Raw genomic sequence first — 23164 nt, forward strand, 5'->3', positions numbered from 1 at the left:
TAGTGCCACACATGGTTGAGTATAAACTGCTGATCTTCTGGGATTTTCATGCACAACAGACTCTATAGAGGACAGTGCAGACACAAAATAACAACTAGTAAGTGGCATTTTGTGGGGGGGTTGGAGGATATGCTTTATTAATGAGAGAGGTGAGAATGACCAGGCGTGCGTTTCCCAAAGCGAACTCGCAAGTTCCGTTGTTACCAGTAGAGTTGGGACTTACAACCATAGTTGACTAACGATGCTTTCGGGAAACGCACCCCAGGCTGGTGCAATCTGATAGAAAGACAGCAGTGTGTGAAATATCTGCTGTGGTAAAGAACATCTCATCGAACATTGAAGTAAAGTACATTAGACAGCAGCAGAAGACCATTTCTTTCCAGGTTCCAGGCTATAGGCACCTGCTGAAAACTAGACAATGTTTCCTAGTATGAGTTTGGACTCAGATGGCTTCTAAACTTGAATCCAACAAGTCATTATGGGATACAGATATGATACAAAAATGCATGATGCCATCATGTCAACATTGTCAGGAATGTTTCTAGCAGCTTGTTGAATTCATGCCACTTAAAGTCCATGCTTAACTGGATAACAATACGGACGGTGCAAAATATAAGATACATTTTTGGAGTAGTCTCTCCCACACAAACGCGCACAAGAATTTGTTTACACCGTTTGTAAATAATATTCCTTTGAATCCAGGTTAAACGGGTGGTTTGACTGAAACATGGGAGGCGTGGTTTGCAAAGAAATTCGAAACTGCGTCAAAGAAGTTGAGTTTGGATTTAAAGAGATGTTGTAGTCTGTCCCACATAGGGGAAACGAGTCTCCCCTGCACATTGATGATCGTTAAATTGCATTTATGAGCATGCTTACAGATGCTTTGGGATCTATGGATGAGCATTCGCAAGACATTACTGTCACAAGACTAGCAGTTCTCATTAGCAGGCTGAAACTTACAGCAAGTCTACAGAAAAGCTGAGTGAACATTTATTCGCTGGATACAGTAGCTCAGGTAATCAGCTTCAAATATATTTTCACGAAAACACTTGGTTCGAAGTCTAATTAATGGTTGCTTTATTATTGTTGTCTGAGACTTATCAAAGACTACAAATACATATAGCTACTGTTATGTCTTAATTTACTTTATGCAGCTGCAAAAGAGTTGACTATTTTATATTTTGTATAGCCTATAGGTTTGTGTTTGTCGCTCTGGGTGCATCTTATAACGCGTGTTTTTGTCGCTATTTTATTTGCTACGTCAGACAGAAATCTGTATCTTTAAATTAAAAATAGTTTTCAATCTTTTCTAAAGCGTTCAGTTTCATTCCGTTGCTTTCCGTTTGACACTTAGCAGCGTGAACAAACCGGTCGAATCATTTCAATGACTCAGGTGAACCGATTCAAAGAACCAATCTGAACCACGCGGACTGAATCACTAAGCGAATCAACAACTCGACGAAAAGTAAGTTGCTTTAAAATATCAGAAATATTACAAATAAAAGGTACTGGAAATGTGTTTAGATGTTTTTGCATTTTTACAGAACATACGAAACATTACCAAACGTTTGCAGACGAGATGTAAATTATTTTTTTGTATTTAACATGAAGTCAAATCTTTAGGTTTGATTTAAACTTTATAGGCTACTTTTATTAGCTGAATCATGGCTGCAACAAATTTAACGTGAATACATACAAATACAACAGCCTTAAAAATAAATGATGATGTAAAATAAGTTATGAACTGATTCAGTTCTTTGAAACGTTCCTTTAATAGTTTAAACGCAAAAAGTGCTCTTTGTAAAACATGCAAAATGGTGTTCCTTGTAGCATCCTCATACTGATGTTGAATATGTAAACAAAAGCTTGGTTGAATTTTTAGAAATATTTTTGTCATCATCCACAGCAGGCCCTTCCCTATCTCTTTCTCTTTATTTCTCAGCATTATTACCTGAAAGCTCTTCCTCTTCTCAGCAGTTACCTGAAGACCCTCAGACGTCATCAGAACTCATCCACCATGGGTCACTTAACTTCTGCATTACTGAGGGGCCTTTCTCTAATTCTGGTGACCCGGGGTGTGTTTGCCATAGTGCTGTTTAATGCCACGGATCTTGGCATTCTCTTGGATAAGTACCTGGATGATGACAGGGACTGGATGGTGGAGAGACAGCGAGGCAAGAGGGCAATCACTGCCAGTGACATGCAGGCCATCCTGGACCTTCACAACAAACTTCGGGGGCAGGTCTACCCACAGGCTTCAAATATGGAATACATGGTAAAATGTCTCTACTACAAATAATAAAATATGGCAAATAACACAAATTAGGAATAATTCTATCTGCTTTTTTGGGAAAGGATTTGAAAAAAATGCTTAAAAGGATAGTTCACTCACATTTGTCATCATTTACTTACCCTCAAGTTGTTTCAAGTTTCTTTGCACTGTTGAACACAAAAGAAGATATTTTGAAGAATCTTACTGCAACTTTAGAATCTGTTGAGGGTGAGTACAGTTTCATTTTTGGGTGAACTATCCCTTTAAGTACCTGGTCTTTGTTTACAATGAGAATAGTGGGACTCCAGGAGGGTTATATGGGGGGAAAAAAGAATAAAAAGGCTTGAGAATATTACAGACAATTGGTGTCAATGCAGAATAGAAATAAGGTAACAAAATAATAAGAACATTGAAACATTAGTACAGCTTGACTGAACTTATTGCTTTGTCTAATGTTTGATAGTGGCATAATTACTTTTTGATGTCTTTGCTGAAGCACTGCCAGTTTTCAATGAGCTGTTTAAAAGTGGACCACACACTTGCACACACTCACCACCAAGCTTACTTTAGTCTGCATTTAAAGCACATATATTTTGTTTTGTTTGAAGGATCATTGCCGAGATGGATGATACATTATTATTCCCATTGTTCTTCCAGTCTGTTTGTGAAACTGACAAATAACCCTTCATCAGAATATTGACTCATGGATATAAACCAGCAGATTGTCAGTATCTGAAGTGTTGTAAAACAAAAATGCAGTTAAATATTGTTTCAGAAGCAGTGTTTGCTTATGCTTCTTCAGACTGGCTTAGCATGAAATATGAAACTCCCTTGAGGTATTAAAAGAATAGTCATAGTTCATTCAAAAATGAGCAATTTGTCATCATGTACATCCTTATGTTGTTGGCACGTTCTTCAAAATATCTGCTTTTGTGTTCTCCAGATGAAGAAAAAAAATGACAGAAATTTCATGTTTGGAGGAACTATCCCTTTATGGTGTGTCTAAATTTACTCTGTTTAACAATACTGGTCAAAAGTTTGGAATCATTAAGATTTTTTTCCCGAATTTTTTATGTTTATTTAAGTCATCTCATGCTCACCAAGACTGCATGTATCTGATCAACTAATAATAATACAGTAAAAACAACAATACTGTGAAATATTTATTTAAATTAATTTAAATTAATTGGTTTATATTGTAATATATTTTAAATTGTAATTTATTCCTGTGATGAATGAATTTTCAGCATCATTACTCCAGTCTTCAGTGTCACATGATCCTTCAGAAATCAAATGTTGATTTGATGCTTTAAGAAAAATGTATTATTATTATTATCGATGTTGAAAATAGTTGTGCTGCTTAATATTTTTGTGGAAACTGATATATATTTTTTTAGGATTCTTTGATGAATTTATTTTAAGTAGAACTTTTTTGTAACATTTATTAATATATTATGAAACATTAAAAAAACCTTACTACCAAACTACGGTAGTGTAAAGAACCAAGCTAAAATTAGGATATAATTTAAAGCTGGGTTTCCTTGCATACTAAATGAAACAGTACCATGAAAGCTTAGAGCTTAGACATTTACTTCAGAAAATAGATAAATAAATAAATAGGTGCATGGCCAAGAGAACAGTAAGACCCCATTTATATTACAGCTTTTCAGAAAGACAGGCAATAGTTCGAGAGACGCCTTGCCGGGATTGTTAACTGGGCGTCGGGAGTGGAGTTTGGGCAGCTCAGCAGAGTGACAGTAATGCGACAGGTGTGATGGATGTGGAGACATGGAATGTGATGATGCGCTGCTCCAGCCCTCCACAGCCTCTTACAATAACCGGTTCTGAATTCTAGGCAAAACAGCAGAATTCCAGACTGCAGTAGGAAAATCAAGCAATCAACAGACCCTCATTTCAACAAGAACACACTCATATTCCCACACACACACGCTGTACAGCAAATACATTGACTCTACGTTCCTCATGTAATACTTTCACTGTGGCTCTTTTGCCACTTAACAGAAAAAATTAGCTCCTGAGGGACGTTGGAAATGTTTCACTTTCTTGGAATGTGACCAGATGACAAAAAACATGCAGCTGATGAGGTGTCAAATGAAGTAAACAATGGTGTGTGAAAGAGTAAGAGTTTCTGCACTGACTGGACGTGTTTTCCTTTACTGGTCCTGTCTAAGTGCGGTCGGATTCTTTGGGGCCTCCCCTACCGAGAACGCTGTGTAAATAGAATCAGTTAACCCTTTTTTCAGTTTACAGGTTTTAAAGGATAGACCATTCATTGCTAGAAATACAGTACTAGCTGGCATTCAGTTTTGGACTATTGAAAAATCTATTTGTGGTTTTAAAGTATTTGATTTTGGTGGTACACCATATCACCTTGGATCATCAATATACACATGCTAAGTGGAATTATGAATATATCTCTCCATTGATGTGTGTTGGTTAATAAAGATAGATAGACACCTATCCTCCTGCTTGAAGGAATATTCTGTTAAAAAAAAATTAAGCTCAGTTAACAGTACTTGTGGCATGATGTTGATTACCACAATAATTCACTTTGACTGGTTCTTCCTTTTCTTTGAAAACAGAAATTTTTTCAAACTTTTTTTAAAATGAAAATTCTGTCATTAATTACTCACCTTCATGTCATTCTAAACCCTTAAGACCTTTGTTCATTTTCGGAACACAAATTAAGTCATTTTTGATGATATCTGAGAGCTTTCTGATTCCCCATAGAAAGCAACGCAATTACCATTTTCAAGGTCCAGAAAGGTAGTAAAGACATCTTTAAAATAGTCCATGTGACTACAGTAGTTCAACCTTAATTTTATGAAGCGATGATAATACTTTTTGTGTGCACACAAAATAAAATCAAGAATGAGTGTCAGTCTCAAATGCTTTTTCATATTGTAAACACAGTGCAGCGCTTCCAGGTTCTATGTCAGAATATATTGGCCGGCTCCTGCGTCAGCATCACATGCATGCATCATGGTGCTCACGTGAACAGCAATTTTAAATTTTTTTGCACACAAAAAGTATTTTTGTCGCTTCATAAAATACACTGTAGTCACATTGACTAATTTAACAATGTCTTTACTACCTTTCTTGGCTTTGAAAGTGGTAGTTGTGTTGCTGTCTATGGGGGGATCAGAAAGCTCTCGGATTCCACCAAAAATTCCTTAATTTGTGTTCCGAAGATGAACGAAGGTCTTATGAGTTTGGAATGACATGAGGGTGAGTAATTAATGACAGAATTTTCATTTTTGTGTGAACTAACCCTATAAGATGACACTGTTATAGTGTAATACCGAGTCATATTAATTAACTACATGTACTTACTATAGGGTTAAGGCTAGGATTGGGATTTGGTTTAGGGTTCGTTGTAATAATGCATAATTTACTGTTATTTCTATAGTGACTACATTTAACGTGTAACTATGTCACCTTAAAATAAAGTGTTAAGGGTACTTACAATAGAAGTGAATGGAGCCAAACTGTAAATGTTAAAATACGTTTCAGTAGTACAGACACAAGACTTACATACAAAATATTAATATGATTTTAATGTGAAACATTGCTAATAAACTGAAATATTTTTTTAAAGAAAGACAAAAATGAATCATATTACTTTTTAAGGTAACACTTTATTTCGATAGACCACTTTAGACATTCTAACTATAAGTAACTTTGCAACTACATGTCAACTGTTAGAGTATTAGTTAACGTCTCGGTTACGTATGTAACCCTCGTTCCCTGAAGGAGGGAACGGAGACGTACGTCAGTAGTGACCGACGAATTGGGATATCGCTAGAGAGCCCCTATCAGCTTCGAGAGAACTAAAACAAGCCAATGGAATTGGCGTGTGATATTTGCATAATGCGCACCTCCCCTAACAGGTGGATATAAAAAGGGGGGCAGATGCAATCGCACTCTGTTTTTCGCTGAGGAGACAACTGGTGTCCGCACTGCAGCGAGGGTACAGAAACTGTGGCGACGGGACGTACGTCTCCGTTCCCTCCTTCAGGGAACGAGGGTTACATACGTAACCGAGACGTTCCCTTTCAGTCGGTCACGTTCGACGTACGTCAGTAGTGACCGACGAATTGGGATCCCAACTAAAACGCCACAGTTACGAAACCCCTTCCAGTGCCCAGCGCAGGCTCTAGCCGCCCGTTGCACCAAGGGGACGGAGAAGGGGGCGAGCTTACGCCGGGAAGTCTACTGCTGTTCCGATATACCCACTAAGTAAACTAGACTACACTGGGGAAGCGAACCCGTAAGGAACGCTGCGGAAACCTCTACCTACCCAGAGGGGAAGGAATTAACATGGAAAACATATGGACTGGCCCGCAGGGCAGAACGCATAGGAGTCCCTGGGATGGCTCCACCTGAGTAGGGGGAGACTCATCTGACAGGAGAAAGCAGAAGCTCTGCTAAGGGAAAGACACGGGCTCACCGTAGGGAGTAACCGTGGACAATACACATATGGAATCACTCACGTAGAGGGATTGCAACATATGGAACCCAACCAACAGACAACATCGAAGATGGATGTTGGTCTGGCATCAGACACTCCGCAATGCCCGAGCCGAAGGTGGAGGTGGAGGAACTCAACAGGGTTCACCGAACGGGGAACACGACTGGAGTCAACAGATGCACATATCCGGCCCAGGGGGCGGGAGTGGCATTGCAAGCCGACACGAGCACAGGTTCAACGCGTCTACCGGCTGGTGGAAGTGAGTACACGGGAAGAACCAGCTTACACGTAAGCTAAAAACCCTAGCAAACGTGTTGGGTGTCGCCCAGCCCACAGCTCTACAATCTGTCAGCGAGGCGCCATGAGCCAGCGCCCAGGAAGAGGCCACTCCTCAGGTAGGGTGGGCTCTCAACCCGAACGGGCAAGGCACGCCCTGGGAACATAAGCCAGGGCAATGGCATCCACTAACCAGTGGGCCATCCTCTGCTTGGAGACAGCCTTTCCCTTCTGCTGGTCTCCGTAACAGACAAAGAGCTGATCTGAGGTCCTAAGCTTCAAGTTCTATCCACGTAAACACGCAGGGTGCGAACTGGACAGAGCGAAGCTAGGGCTGGGTCTGCCTCCTCCGATGGCAGCGCTTGCAGGTTCACTACCTGATCTCTGAAGGGAGTGGTAGGAACCTTGGGCACATATCCAGGCCGGGGTCTCAGGAAGATGTGAGAATCCCCAGGCCCAAATTCCAGGCACGATTCGTCGACCGAAAATGCGTGCAGGTCCCCTACCCTCTAACATGAGGCCAAAGCAACCAGGAGGACGGTCTAAGAGATAGTACTTTTAACTCGACTAATTGCAAAGGCTCAAGGGATGACGCCGAAGTTAGCTAAGAACTAAGGTGAGATCCCTAGAGGGTAAGGAGGGTGGGCGAGGAGGATTCAGTCCCCTCGCCCCCCTCAGGAACCTGATGATCAGACCGTGTTTCCCCAGTGCTTGCCATCAACTGCATGGAGATGTGCAGCGAAGCGGCAACATACACCTTGAGGGTGGAGGGAGACAGCCTTCGCTCCAAGCCCTCTTGCAGGAAGGAAAGCACAGATCTGACCGAGCATGATCGGGGGTCCTCTCGTCTTGCGAGAGGAGCCTCATTCAACGAATAGGTTCCACTTCAACGCATAGAGGCTCCTCGTGAAGGAGCTCTAGCGGAAGTGATGGTGTCTACGACCGCCTGCGGGAGATCACCCAGAACCTCCGCATCTCGTCCAGGGACCACACGTGGAGGTTCCACAGGTCGGGACGCGGGTGCCATAGGAAGCCCCATCTCTGAGTCAGGAGGTCCTTCCTCAGAGGAATCGGCCAAGGAGGGGCTGTCGTGAGGAGCATTAGGTCCGAACCCCGGGTCCGAGTGACCAACATCCCTGACCTAGCACAGGAGCTGTGCGAGAAGGCTCACTGGGGGAAAACGCATATTGCGTAGGCCCCGGGGCCAGCTGAATGCCAGGGCATCCGTGCCGAGCGACTCGCCGGTCAGGGAAAACCACTGGCCGAGGGCAGTTCCTGGGGAGGCAACAGGACTACCTGGGCCTCGCCGAAGTAGTGCCAGATCAGCTGGACCGCCTGGGGATGGAGCCGCCACTTGCCCGCAAGTGGAGGCTGCCGTAAGAGCTCGTAGGCTGCACGGTTAAGCACACCCGGGACATGAGTGGCCTGAAGCGACCTCAGATGCTTCTGACTCCAAGCAAGAGATGGCAGGCGAGTTGCGATAAACGACGGGAGCGTAGACCAGCCTGATGGTTGATGTACGCAACGGTCGCAGTGCTTGTCCGAGCGGACCAGTACGTGCTTGTCTGACAGCAGCTCCTTGAAGCGGCCCAGTGCAAGACATACTGCTAGCAACTCGAGGCAATTGATATGCCAACGCAGTCGAGGCCCCGTCCAAGACCCGAAACCGCATGCCCGTTGTACATGGCCCCCCATCCGGTGGTAGAGGCATCTGTGTGGACCACAGCGTCCAAGGGGCACTCCCGCCTGCAGGAACAAAGGGTCCGACCACCGGATGAGGGTAGGGCGGCAGCTCCGTGTCACGAGGACACTGAGCGTGCTGCGCTGCCACGGCCATCTCGGGACCCAGTCGCGGAGCCGGTGTTGAAGCGGCCTCATATGGAGCAACCTGAGCGGCGTGAACGCGGCTGCAGATGCCACATGCCCCAGGAGCCTCTGAAGTCTTTCAGTGGGGCCGCCGTCCTGCGCTTGAGCGAACTCAGGCAGTTCAACACCGACTGGACGCGCTCCTCAGAGAGGCGCACAATCCGGGCGACCAAGTCTAGCTCGAGACTGAGAAAAGAGATCCTCTGCCCGGGGGCGAGTTTGCTCTTGTCCCAGCTGACCCAAAGACCCAACAGGCTGAGGTGAGCTAAACCATCTCCCTGTGTACGCACAACTGCTTCGCGAGCTGGCCAGGAACAACCAGTCGTCGAGGCAGTCGAGAATGCGAACGCCCTGTTCCTTGAGGGGAACAATGGCCACCTCCGCAACCATGTAAGGCGTGGAGCGACAGGGCCAGCCCGAAGGGTAGGAGTTTGTACTGACATGCTCGACCTGAGCGCAGAATCGAGACATGAAAGTAAGCATCCTTCAGGTCGAATGCTGCAAACCAAACCCTGGGACGGATGCACTCGAAAATGCGCTTCTGCATGAGCACCTTAAACGGCAGCCTGAAGGTACCGGTTCAAGACGCGCAGATCCAGGATTGGCCATAGCCCACCGCCCTTTAGGGTACAATGAAGTAGGGCTGAACCTGACTTCAAATCGGCTGGAGGGACCGGCTCGATTGTATCCCTCGCCAGGAGGACAGCAATCTCCACTCGGAGAACAGGTGCAATGTCCAACGACACCCAAGTGAAGTGGACACCCCTGGACGCCGGAGGACACCGGGCGAACTGAATCGCATAGCCGAGTCTGTTAGTACGAATGAGCCAACGGAACGGGCTGGGGGCACTAACCAGGCCTCCAGACACCGAGCCAGCAGAACCAAACGCACCACAGACGTACCGGGGGTGGGGCAGCAAACCAGAGTACGGGGACCCGACTCGGGCGGCATGGTAGCGGCCCAGAGTGTGATCAGACTCTGCGAGGTAGCAGTGCGTATGGGAGACGGCACACGGGGCGCGGCCTGCACCAACACACTGACACCTGCTGGCGAGGTGAGAGGGGGCTGGGAGTAGCAACGCGGGGCACTGCACACCGCCAGCCACACTCTTGGGACGTAGAGGATCGGAAAACAGTTCTTAGTGGGTACCGCTGGACTCCGGAGAGCCAGCGGCGGAACAGACCAATTCTCCACCCGGCCCTCCTCCGGGGGAGGGAGCGATGCGAGCATCGTCCCCCGAAAGAACCGTTTACGTCAGCTCCAGGTCGCCATATCTCCAGGACCGTCTCCCGCTAGTCAGGTGACTGCGGGTTGAGCGGGCTGGGTTCAAGGCCAGTTTGTGAGATGAGCGCATCGAGAAAGCACACTTTGACGACGGCACATCCCAGCAAGACTCGCCAGGGGTGTTTCTGGACCACCATGGTGGACATTGTCTGGCCAGGGGCCTGCGCTATGATTTGCATCCTGCGTAGCTCAACCCTGACTCAGAACTACCCACATGCAATGAGTGCTTTGACCTACCGCAGACTTGCCAGGGGCCAAGACTCATGCAGGGCAGAGGTGGTGTGCCCGTAGCACTGCCACCCCACCCTAGGGGGTAGTGAGAGAGAAAAAACTTGTAGTGCAGATTATGACCCTCTTGGCGTTCCATATTAACGCCAAAAAAGGCCACAAACCGCCAAGTTTTTTCATGCACATCCAGGCTAAGCCAGGGGGCGGGGCAAGGCGAGTACGCGTCGCACGACTCCCCCAGGGGCCCGGAAAGCATGGTTGCCAAGTCTGAATCCGATTCGGCATGAGCACGCCACAACCGTGGGACGCTCAGCCTCATCTTCATGTTCAGAGCCCAACAATACTCTCTCCAATGTAGCAGTCGACATCTGATCCTCTGCTGGAGCCCTGACTAAGATGTTAGGTCCTCCATATTTATTTTAAGGAGGACCAGCAACACATGCAGAAGCTACCAGCCATGTTGGACAGTGAACGTGGCCGCCCAACTGGACGACACACGGCACCCTGGGCACCGACGTGGCCATGTTGTTCCTAAACATGATCCACCCACGAACATAGTCACAACATGTTTGCGATGCACTAGAGGAGTGGGGGGCCCACGGAGAATGACTCGGCGGGTATTGCCCCACTGTGATCCTCTGGTCACCCAGGCTTATTAACCAAAGTAGCACTTTTCTGATTCAGAAAAATAACTAGATCGGGGAATAAGTGAGGGGACTCCACCTCATTAAAGGCAGCCGAGTCTCGACCGTGCATCTAGAGCGCCAGACAGCGCGCAGGGTTGCCGTGGCAACGCGCGCTGTCAGCCGGCAATTCGACGGCGCGCTGAGCGCTCAAGCCCTTACGAGAAAGGCGAGCAAACAACGCGCCGACGTGGACATATTTCCATAAGAAAATATGACCACCCACAAACACAGTCTCAGCACGCTAAGCAGACATGAGAGAAAATGATCGTGGCCGTCAGAGAGGATAGGAAACGACCGCCTCCAGAAACGTACAGACAGAATGACATCTTGAAAAAGACGCAGTGTCTGTCTGTGAAGCTCTTTTAGAAGGGGAAACTTCAGCTCTTTTGTGTCGAGACACACAGGGAGCGTCACAACGTGTTTAGAAAAACACAGGAGGAACCAGACCAAATCGCAGACCAACCAGTGGAATTACAGCGGAACGCTGGGAAAACAGTAGATGTTTCCACCCGGCTCACTCCAACTCGCGACCTCGCTGCAGGCGTCGTCACACCAACACAAGCGCCGAAACTTCTTCAGAGGCTTGAAGTTCTAACAGCCGCTGGACACTAGGTAGGCTCCGAAGCAAAAGACAGAGTGCGATTGCATCTGCCCCCCTTTTTATATCCACCTGTTAGGGGAGGTGCGCATTATGCAAATATCGCACGCCAATTCCATTGGCTTGTTTTAGTTCTCTCGAAGCTGATAGGGGCTCTCTAGCGATATCCCAATTCGTCGGTCACTACTGACGTACGTCGAACGTGACCGACTGAAAGGGAACTGTCTTAATATCTGCTAACTATCTCAACTGACATTCTACTGACTATAAGTAACTTTGCAAGTATTACATTTTTGTATAAAAGGTGTTAGATAAAGATTATTATGTTATTATTAACCTTTGTAAAGTTTTAACAGTGACGCTAAACACAGCATTCTCTAGTGGTCGTCAGTGTGCAGTGGTTTACCTGCACAACTCTCACTATCTGGCCACCGTTACACATGCAATACAAGAGTGGATGTCTGTTTATCACAGCTGAAATGAGAAATAAGACACAACAATGTGCAACAAAATGCTTCACAAAAAATAAAGTGCAGTTGATAAATGCATGACAAGAAAGCACAAAAAATTAATGTGCAGTACACAAGAGTACAAACCCGATTCCAAAAAAGTTGGGACACTGTACAAATTGTGAATAAAAACAGAATGCAATGATGTGGAAGTTTCAAATTTCAATATTTTATTCAGAATACAACATAGATGACATATCAAATGTTTAAACTGAGAAAATGTATCGTTTTAAGGAAAAAATAAGTTGATTTTAAATTTCATGGCATCAACACATCTCAAAAAAGTTGGGACAAAGCCATGTTTACCACTGTGTGGCATCCCCTCGTCTTTTTATAACAGTCTGCAAACGTCTGGGGACTGAGGAGACAAGTTGCTCAAGTTTAGGAATAGGAATGTTGTCCCATTCTTGTCTAATACAGGATTCTAGTTGCTCAACTGTCTTAGGTCTTCTTTGTCGCATCTTCCTCTTTATGATGCGCCAAATGTTTTCTATGGGTGAAAGATCTGGACTGCAGGCTGGCTATTTCAGTAGCCAGATCCTTCTTCTACGCAGCCATGATGTTGTAATTGATGCAGTATGTGGTCTGGCATTGTCATGTTGGAAAATGCAAGATCTTCCCTGAAAGAGACGACGTCTAGATCGAAGCATATGTTGTTCTAGAACTTGTATATACCTTTCAGCATTGATGGTGCCTTTCCAGATGTGTAAGTTGCCCATGCCACACGCACTCATGCAACCCCATACCATCAGAGATGCAGGCTTCTGAGCTGAGCGCTGATAACAACTTGGGTTGTCCTTGTCCTCTTTAGTCCGGATGACATGGTGTCCCAGTTTTCCAAAAAGTACTTCAAATTTTGATTTGTCTGACCACAGAACAGTTTTCCACTTTGCCACAGTCCATTTTAAATGAGCCTTGGCCCAGAGAAAATGCCTGCGCTTCTGGATCATGTTTAGATATGGCTTCTTTTTTGACCTAAAGAGTTTTAGCCAGCAATGGCGAATGGCATGGTGGATTGTGTTCACCGACAATGTTTTCTGGAAGTATTCCTGAGCCCATGTTGTGATTTTCATTACAGTAGCATTCCTGTATGTGATGCAGTGCTGTCTAAGGGCCCGAAGATCACGGGCATCCAGTATGGTTTTCCGGCCTTGACCCTTACGCACAGAGATTGTTCCAGATTCTCTGAATCTTTGGATGAAATTATATACTGTAGATGATGATAACTTCAAACTCTTTGCAATTTTTCTCTGAGAAACTCCTTTCTGATATTGCACCACTATTTTTCACCGCAGCATTGGGGGAGTTGGTGATCCTCTGCCCATCTTGACTTCTGAGAGACACTGCCACTCTGAGAGGCTCTTTTTATACCCAATCATGTTGCCAATTGGCCTAATAAGTTGCAAATTGGTCCTCCAGCTGTTCCTTATATGTGCATTTAACTTTTCCGGCCTGTTATTGCTACCTGTCCCAACTTTTTTGGAATGTGTAGCTCTCATGAAATCCAAAATGAGCCAGTATTTGGCATGACATTTCAAAATGTCTCACTTTCAACATTTGATGTGTTATCTATATTATATTGTGATATATTATATATCCTTGACCGTCATATGCCCCCTAATGCTGATTGGTTAGAAATTGGCTTTAACTTATAAACAAGTTGCTCTCGATTGAGCTTTGTGTGTTGAATGCAGAATATACCTTTAACTCTGCAGTATAAAGGCCCACTTTGATGGGTGGCTTTGCAAACCAAGCAGACATCCTGTTGGCAGGTACTCACTTCAAGGATTAATGTCTCAGGCAATTGTTTCAGCTATTTTGGGGACCTTTTTGGGCCACATTTACCGCTGGACTGTGCTTTGGGACTTTTGGGAAAAAGTGTAACATGAATGGGCAGTGACAGGGCAGATAACTCCCCAGTCACTCCCGCCATAATTCTGGTTCAATTTTCTCTCCAACCTTGAGTTTTGCATGCTTTCCATTCAAGGTGAAAGTGCCGTTTTGCTTTTCCAGAATAATGAGATGTTTTTATTAAACAGCAAAATGTGGGTCAGATAGACAGAAAAAAACAATTAGATTTGTGAGTGGCCTTGAATGTTGTAGCATGCAACCAGAACTAGGAACAACGAGTAGAAAATACAGAAGACAAAGACATATGGAGAACATTACTTTATCCCAGTAATTCTCAAAGTTTTCCATTTAAATCCCCTGCAGTACCTGTGCACCCCAACCCCCCTGGCAGGCGCGCCCAACACTTTGAGAGCCACTGCTGTATCCAAAAAATGATTGTGCTTTTTGAATCGGTGCACAAGAAAAATAAACCAAGAGGTGGACCAGATAGAAACCTGGTTCTTTATACAGCCTGCAGCACTCATTGATTTGAAGGCCAGCTAAAGTGAACTTCATCTGCAAAAACTATCATATTGACCAAAACAGCCATTGGCTTTAGCAGTATTTCACTGGACCAAATCCTTTTTTCTGTTCACAACCTTATAACCAAGTCATAATTAAAACTACACATACAAAAGATTAAACAGAAAGCTTTGTTTCTGTAGTGCTCTGCTTGCCACCTATTTCCGTTTGAATCTGAGCCCTGTCTCTGTATTTCTTTTAGGTGTGGGACACTGAACTGGAGAGGAGTGCTGAGGAATGGGCCGAGACCTGCCTGTGGGAACATGGCCCAGCTGGCCTGCTGCCTCAGATTGGTCAGAACCTAGGAGTGCACTGGGGAAGGTCTGATTGTGCTTTGTTGCTTTAGCAATGTGAGCATAATAGTCAAAACATATGTTATACCTGTGTTAAAACAACATGTGATATCTGAACTACTATATAGCTAGAATTCAGCTTTATTAATACACTAACACAAATATTTAAAAGTTTTGGATCGGCAAGATTTTTTAAAATATTTTTTAAAGAAGTATCTTATGCTCACCAAAGGCTGCATTTATTTAATTGAAAAATAGAGTAAAACAGTAATATTGTGAAATATTATTACAATTTAAAAGGACTGTTTTCTATATGAACAGTGTGGGGCCTGTTTGAATTTATTCCTGTGATGCAAAGCTGAATTTTCAGCATCATTACTCCAGTGTTCGGTGTCATGTGATTCTTCAGAAATCATTTTAATATTTCATAATTTGGTGCTTAAGAAACATTTGTTATTATTGTAAATGCAGAAAATATTTGTGTTGCATAATATTTTTGTGAAAAATTGTGTTCCAGTTAGCAGTTTTGAAGAGCTTTTGAAGTTGTCATCAGATCTTTGTAAGATACTTAGAGTTTTGTTTAAGGCACTTACTAGCAATTTAATTTTTTCAACTGTTTTCAACATAGTAATATTAATGATAAATGTTTATTGAGCACCAAATCAGCATATTAAAATGATTTCTGAAGAATCACGTGACACCAATCACTGGAGTAATGATGCTGAAAATTTTAAAATATATTACAATAGAAACCGTTCTTTTTGTTATAATAATATTTCTCAATACTACTGTTTTACTATATTTTTGATTAAATAAATGCAGCCATGGTTTCTTTTAAAAACTTTAAAAAATCTTATAGTTCCCAAACTCTTGAATGGTAGTGTAAATGTCAGTTAAACAATCTAAACAACAATACGTAGACTGTTCCTTGCTAGAGTACATTGTGGACCACCAGACCATATGATGTTTTGTCAAAGGCCTGGCTATGCACGACTATGTATACATGCTTGCAATTGTCAAACTGTTGGTTTTATTCTTCATTAGACAATGCATGAATTTTAAGTTACTATTATTGATGCTTTTTTTGACGTTCACCCCAGGTATCGTCCACCTACTTCTCATGTACAAGCCTGGTATGATGAGGTCAAAGACTACTCATTCCCATACCCCCAGGAATGTAACCCTCACTGTCCTTTTAGGTGTAGTGGTCCAGTCTGTACCCACTACACTCAGGTACATACCTCATAAGTATATCAGTAATAATAAGTGTATTTAGGTGCAAACACATTGATGGATTTGACAGATCTGAAAACAGTTCTGAAATTTATGAGAAGGCAGTGAAAGAATTTTAATTAGGGCTGTCAATAGATTCTTTTTTTTTTTAAAAATCGCGATTAATCGCGCACCCTTAATTGCGATTAATCGCACACATCATGAAATTAAGCATACACCATTTATCTTGTTTAACACATCCATTTTGCCATCATTGCCCATATCCAGCAAAGTAAACCATCAGATTGAAGAGTGATTTTCACAAAACTGTTGGAAAAAAAAACAGCTTTTTTCAAGGTAAATTTCTTTCCAAGGTAAGGTCTTTCAAACAAAAAGGACCGCAAATAACCAAATTATATGATTTCATATAATTCATGCATTTATGTAGGCTACACCAAAACACCCATAAAAAAAAAAAAAAAAAAAAGTAATCGTCTTTACTTTGATTGCAATCCTCATCCATCCAAACTTTTATAGCAAGAAGCTGGTTTGCTTTATCCATAATCATATCATCAGCGGTGGGATGTTTCGACATTCCGCTCAGACAGGAACAGCGCGATGCGGGAGGGTTCGCGCTCTTCAGATACAACGACAGAATATGACAGAGAGTTTGTGTTTAAAGCGAAACAGACACTGGAATGAATAATTCTCTCTGCCATCTCTGATATAATCAGCAAGGACTTCAAGATCATCTGACTGCATGACGTAAATTACGTTATGACGCAATTTCACATGCTTCCGTAATGTTTTTGCGTTAAATATGCGTTAAATTATTTTAACGCGTTAAGGATTTTTAATTAATCGCATGCATTAACGCATTAACGTTGACAGCCCTAATTTTAATACCAATGTAATATGTGCTTTAGTCTGCTACCATTGAACATGAGTGCCAATATCTCTGTGCCTCTTTGACAATGGTTCTTAGATGTTATATGGCAGTTGTAGTATCTGTGAATTTTAAAGTGGCATATCAAAACTCAATATCAAAGAGGTCTCAAGAACATCAAAAGTTTAGCTGAGCTACAGCCAAATGGCAACAAAAAATGTCAACTACTGAACAGTTAAGCACTACCAAAACTAACAAACAATTAAAGTCTAATTTAAAGTAAAAATTCACCCAAAAATGAAAAATCTGTAATTAACACAAAAGGAAGAATATTAACCAACTATTTTTCATACAATAACAATTAATAGCGACCATGATCTTAAAGTCTGTTAAACTCCAAATAGAGCAAAACACCATTAAGGTAGTTTCTGTGGCTCATGCACTGTTTTCCAAGTCTTACTTTTAGTCAGATATAATTGATTGACTGTTTTGCTTCCTTACTTATTCCAGCTTGTTTGGGCAACTAGTAGTCGAATTGGCTGTGCGATCAATGTGTGCTACAACATGAATGTGTGGGGCCAGATTTGGGCAAAAGCAGTTTACCTTGTGTGCAACTACTCACCAAAGTGAGTTTCTTACTCATTATTCTTAATTTATTATTAAATACTGTATTCGTTCTATGTCATTTGTATTATGATAGCTTGTCAGTGTTGTCTCTTCTTCTCTGTGTTTTGTTCTGTGCAGGGGTAACTGGTGGGGATATGCGCCATATAAACATGGCGCCCCTTGCTCTGCCTGCCCACCTAGCTATGGAGGAGTTTGCAGAGAAAACCTCTGTTATAAAGGTTTGGAGCTTATATTGCAGTTGCTTCCAACTTTTTCCATGCATACACTACTGTTCAAAAGTTTAGGGTCAGTAAGATGTGTTAAAGGTGCCATCGAATGTTTTTTACAAGATGTAATATAAGTCTAAGGTGTCCCCTGAATGTGTCTGTGAAGTTTCAGCTCAAAATACCCCATAGATTTCTTTTTATACATTTTTTTAACTGCCTATTTTGGGGCATCATTAAATATGAGCCGATTCATGCTGTGCAGCCCCTTTAAATCTCCTGCTCCCCGCCCATGGAGCTCGCGCTTGCCTTAAACAGCATAAACAAAGTTGAGACAGCTAATATAACCCTCAAAATGGGTCTTTACAAAGTGTTCGTCATGCATGCTGCATGTATGGGTCTGATTATGTGACTATTGTTTACTGTTATATTGTTTACATTTGATTCTGAATGAATTTGAGGCTGTGATCCGTGGCTAACGGCTAATGCTACATTGTTGGAGAGATTTATAAAGAATGAAGTTGTGTTTATGAATTATACAGACTGCAAGTGTTTAATAATGAAAATAGCGACAGCTCTTGTTTCCGTGAATACAGTAAGAAACGATGGTAATTTTAACAACATTTAACAGTACATTAGCAATATGCTAACGAAACATTTAGAAAGACAATTTACAAATATCACTAAAAATATCATGTTATCATGGATCATGTCAGTTATTATTGCTCCATCTGCCATTTTTCGCTATTGTTCTTGCTTGCTTACCTAGCTTGCTTAACAGTCGGTGTTATGTTGAGATTCGCCTGTTCTTCGGAGGTCTTTTAAACAAATGAGATTTATATAAGAAGGAGGAAACAATGGAGTTTGAGACTCACTGTACTGTATGTCATTTCTAAGTACTGAACTCTTGTTATTTAACATTTAAATTGTTACAAAAAAGTTGTTCATCATCAACCCCAAACTTTTGAATGGAATTGTGTATACATTGTGTTTAATCATTTATAGATTGCTTGATGAATAGGATCAATTTTTCAAATGTATCATAACTTGATGCAGGCAAAATGGAAGACTCATGTCTTCATTTCATTTTCAGGTGATGGAACAAATAGACAAAGCCCACGTGAGGAAACAGACGAAAGAAATTCTATAGATCCTGAGGCCCCTCATAGCCCTAGACCCCGTTTACCGACCCCAAGTCCAACCAGGCGCCCAAATGCAGTTGTGAGCAAAGAGCAGATGTGTAAGCTGTGGTTCACTGATTATACTTTTTAGAGTCATGGGGAACCACTTTCAGAAATAAAAGTTCTGTTTCATCTAAAGAGAATACATTTTCTGAAAGTGTCTGCACCAAAAAATTGCTGGCTCTTAAACGTATTTCTGTTTAACTCAGATTGTTTTGATGTTCACCAGGCATGGATCTGTCGATGAGTTTTTTTTTTCTTTTTTCAAATGTATATTTAATGTTGCAAGTCACTTTGTGCAGCAGGGAGGGTTTTTTTTGTTTTTGTTCTCATAATGGTGATCTCCCTGCTGAGTATGTTTGCTTTGGGGATGATGAATACTTGTGGGTTTTAAATTGCTTCCTTTGCTGAAAGGGGGTTTGGACTGAAAACTGAGATCTCCTGCTGTTGGCCACCATGAGCTCCTGCTGGAATTCCACAGCTTGCTTTTACAGAACTGCAGGAACAGAGCTGTGCATTTCTGCAGGGCTGCTAAACTATACAGCATGTCTAAACATAAATAAACCACCTGTGTTTCTTTCCTCCTTTGTGCAGCACAGATTGTGACATGTGACACAAAGCTAAGAGACCAGTGTAAAGGCACCACATGTAATAGGTGAGATAAAATAATAATAATTAAAACGTCATATAGGCCTTTTTGTTGACACTAATAACAATAATTCTTGACTATACTTATCTATGAGCCACAATTTTGTAAATTGTTTTTCCATTTGATGATCTGTATCCAATTTTATCTTTTAATTTCTGCAATTCAAATTATTTTTTGGCCTCTGTAAAGGTACGAGTGTCCTGCTGGTTGTTTAGACAGCATGGCGAAAGTGATTGGAACAGTGTATTATGACATGGTAAGTGTGGCATAAAGATTTTTTTTTTCAGTTTATCATAGCATGTGTAGTCTAAACTTCATGCTGACAATATCTTCGCCCTCAGCAATCCAGTATTTGCCGTGCAGGCATTCATTACGGTGTCATTGACAATGATGGAGGCTGGATGGATGTCACAAGACAGGGCAGAAAGGACTTCTTCATCAAATCATACAAAAATGGACTTCAGTCCCTTGGGTAAGCAATCTGTTCAAGATTGACTTTCATGTGCATTATAGAAACAACTCCATCTAACATAATGAAAATGTTACAGGAAGTACCAGAGTGCCAATGCCTTCACAGTATCCAAAGTGACAAGTAAGTTTTAAATGAGGTTTTCAGTTTTTCTAATTAAATATATTAGAACTATATTAAATATATTATTACACGCTGCAGTACTTAGTTTTGATTTAATGTTTTTTTTTTTTTAGCAGTTATTACTCCAGTCTCCGGTGTCACATGATCCTTCAGAAATAATTCTAATATGCTGATTTGGTGCTCAAGAAAAAAAACAATCTTATTATTGTCAATGTTTAAACAGTTGTGCTGCTTAATATTTGTGTACATTTTTTTTTTTCTCAAATTTTTACATTTTTTTCAGGATTCTTTGATGAACAGAAAGTTCAAAAGGACAGCAATTATTTGAAATAGAAATCATTTATATTCTTTTGACAATATAAATATCTTTACTGTCACTTTTGATCAATGAATCCAATGCATCCATTCCTAAAAAAAAAGTGTTAACAACTAAAAAAATTATTTTTTTTACTTTTGAACAGTAGTGCATGGCCTAAAATTAACACTTGCCAAGCACCAAATGCAAGTAAAAATTGTATAAAAGTATATGTAATGGTGTCATCTGCCAGTTGACCGCTAACATTTTTATGAATTCTAGCAATGCAGTGTAGTGATAACATGAACGTGAACAATGCTTGAAACAGTTGACGGGGCAGTGCTGTATCATCATGAAAGTCTTGCCAATTTAAATATTCAAGTGCAAGAAGACACAAAAGAGAATTGAGTTTGTTACTTCGAAGCATGTGCCCAGAAATCCACGTCTCAGACAGTGCACAAATACTGAATTGAGTCTTTTTGCACTTGAAAAGACATTTTCAAACAGAATTGTCAAAATGTCCATCTTGGCAAGTATCCTAGTAAACATAGTCAGTTATGTCTTAAGTGAACCTAAAGAGTTGAGAAAGAAATCTCATGTGTAACAGTATATTGGATCTGTGCATTAGCTCTTAAAGTGACAGCAGCCTAATATTCTTGCTGCTGTCTGTTTTTTTAGTGTTAAAGCCAGGCACACATTTAACGACTAGCTAAAACATTCTAAGACTGAGCTCAACATACAGCGATTGTTTCCTGCGACTGAAGCAGATTTATATACTTACACATGGAATTAAACTGGCTCTGACTGGACGCGTTTGAGCGCGGTCAGTCATAAGTATCAATTTACATTCATAATCGGCCTTACAATCGCTAAGTGTGTGCACGGCTTTAATCAAACAACAAAAGACAATGAACAAACACTCATTGCTCTTGACTGAATAATTTTTTTAACTTTAAAAAGGATTAATAGATGTTTTATGGCTGGTAAAATATATTTATGGCAATTTTTTTTTTAAGTCACCAGCTATTGGCAGGTCTGGCAAAAAGTTAGTTTTAGGCCCTGAGTGTTTGCTAAGTAGCTGAGTAAGATGCATAATAATGTACAGCCAATCAGTTATTTTTTCAAAATAAACCCTGACATAATTGATCAGGACCTCGATGCGAAACGGGGGTCTTGTATCATCTTGAAAGAGTTACATAAAGTACCTTTGCTATTAATTTTCATAATCTTTCCTTTGTTGCAGTAAAAGTTATCACATGTGAGACTACAGTTTCTGTGCTGTGCCCTTACCAAAAGCCTGCAAGACACTGTCCTAGGTAAAAATCTGTAATTAACCAAACCTCCAGTTGAAAAGTTTTATCCTGACTGTTTTGAAATTAAACTTGCCAATAGCATTTGAAACTGCTATTATTACAGTTTCAAACATGAAACTTTACAACCTGTTTTGTCTTCCCCAAAGGATTTACTGTCCTCGCAACTGCCTGCAAGAAAATCCCCACATTTCTCGAGTCATTGGCACCAATATTTATTCAGATGTAAGCTTTTTTATTTTGCAAAATCAAACTTAAATAGGGATAGTTCACCCAAAAAAATTCTGTCATCATTTACTCACCCTCAAGTTTTTCCAAACCTATATTTCTTCTGCTGAATACAAAGGAAAATATTTTAAAGAATAAGGTTAACCAAACAGCCCCAAGGTCCCTCTGACTTCCTTAGTATAAATACTGTACTATGGAAGTCAATGGGGCTCATCAACTGTTTTGTTACCAACATTCTTCAAAATATCTTCTTTTGTATTCAGCAGAAGAATGAAATTCATAGAGGTTTGGAACAACTGAAATTAATTGGTAAATGATAGCATTTTTGGATGAACTATCCCTTTAAAGCACAAAATTGCTGTCCAACTAAAGACTTCAATGCGTTATTTTTCAGAAATCTAGTATATGTAGGTCTGCAATCCATGCTGGCGTCTTAAGCAATGGTTCAGGTGGTTATGTTGACGTGATGCCCACAGACAACAGGAAGCTGTACATTTCCTCATACCAGAATGGCATAGTTTCAGAAAGGTAGGTTTTATCCCCAACTGGCCCATGTGCACTCCGTGTAAGGCAGAGTATGGGGCAGCCTGTCTCTCCTTAAGCTTTTGAAATCACAGGCCTTTTTTTCAGAAAGCTGATTAGGGTAGAGCTGTACCAGTGGTTCCACTCCAAGCGTGGTAGAGTAAACTTTGCAAGTCACTTTGAAGGTAGACAAAATCATTGATGAATTGACATGCGATACAATTATGTTTAGATCACAATGGCTTTTATTGACAAAATGAACATACCCATCCCATCAAATCATCACAAAGGATATATCATAAACATCTTACACTACATAAGCTTTTCACCAAAGTTGTTATTATGAACACAATTATGTTTAAGAGTTGGGAAACATTGCTTATTTACCCTCTGTGTTCTCTCACAGCCTGCAGAACCCCACGGGAGGCAAAGCATTCAGAGTATTCGCAGTTGTTTGAGCATGTGCTGAAATCACGACCACTCATCAACTCGTTCTGTTGATTAGGCTGTAATAGTGGCCATTGAGAGGCCTTTTCTTCTCT

The 23164-nt window shown here is 41.7% G+C and overlaps 1 protein-coding gene across 1 annotated transcript; it reads left to right on the forward strand.

Moving 5' to 3' along the window:
* The first annotated feature begins 971 nt into the window (after positions 1–971).
* crispld1a (cysteine-rich secretory protein LCCL domain containing 1a) lies at positions 972–23164 on the forward strand. Its single transcript, XM_067377940.1, has 16 exons — positions 972–1015; positions 1355–1465; positions 1975–2275; positions 14827–14945; positions 16018–16150; positions 17526–17641; positions 17760–17860; positions 18939–19085; positions 19621–19681; positions 19865–19931; positions 20017–20147; positions 20224–20267; positions 21806–21878; positions 22022–22097; positions 22495–22628; positions 23029–23164. Exons 3-16 carry the CDS (start codon positions 2018–2020, stop codon positions 23078–23080), a joined length of 1512 nt encoding a protein of 503 aa, XP_067234041.1. The 5' UTR covers positions 972–1015; positions 1355–1465; positions 1975–2017; the 3' UTR covers positions 23081–23164.

This window comes from Chanodichthys erythropterus, chromosome 23 (genome assembly GCF_024489055.1).
Source record: "Chanodichthys erythropterus isolate Z2021 chromosome 23, ASM2448905v1, whole genome shotgun sequence".
Taxonomy (NCBI): Eukaryota; Metazoa; Chordata; class Actinopteri; order Cypriniformes; family Xenocyprididae; genus Chanodichthys; species Chanodichthys erythropterus.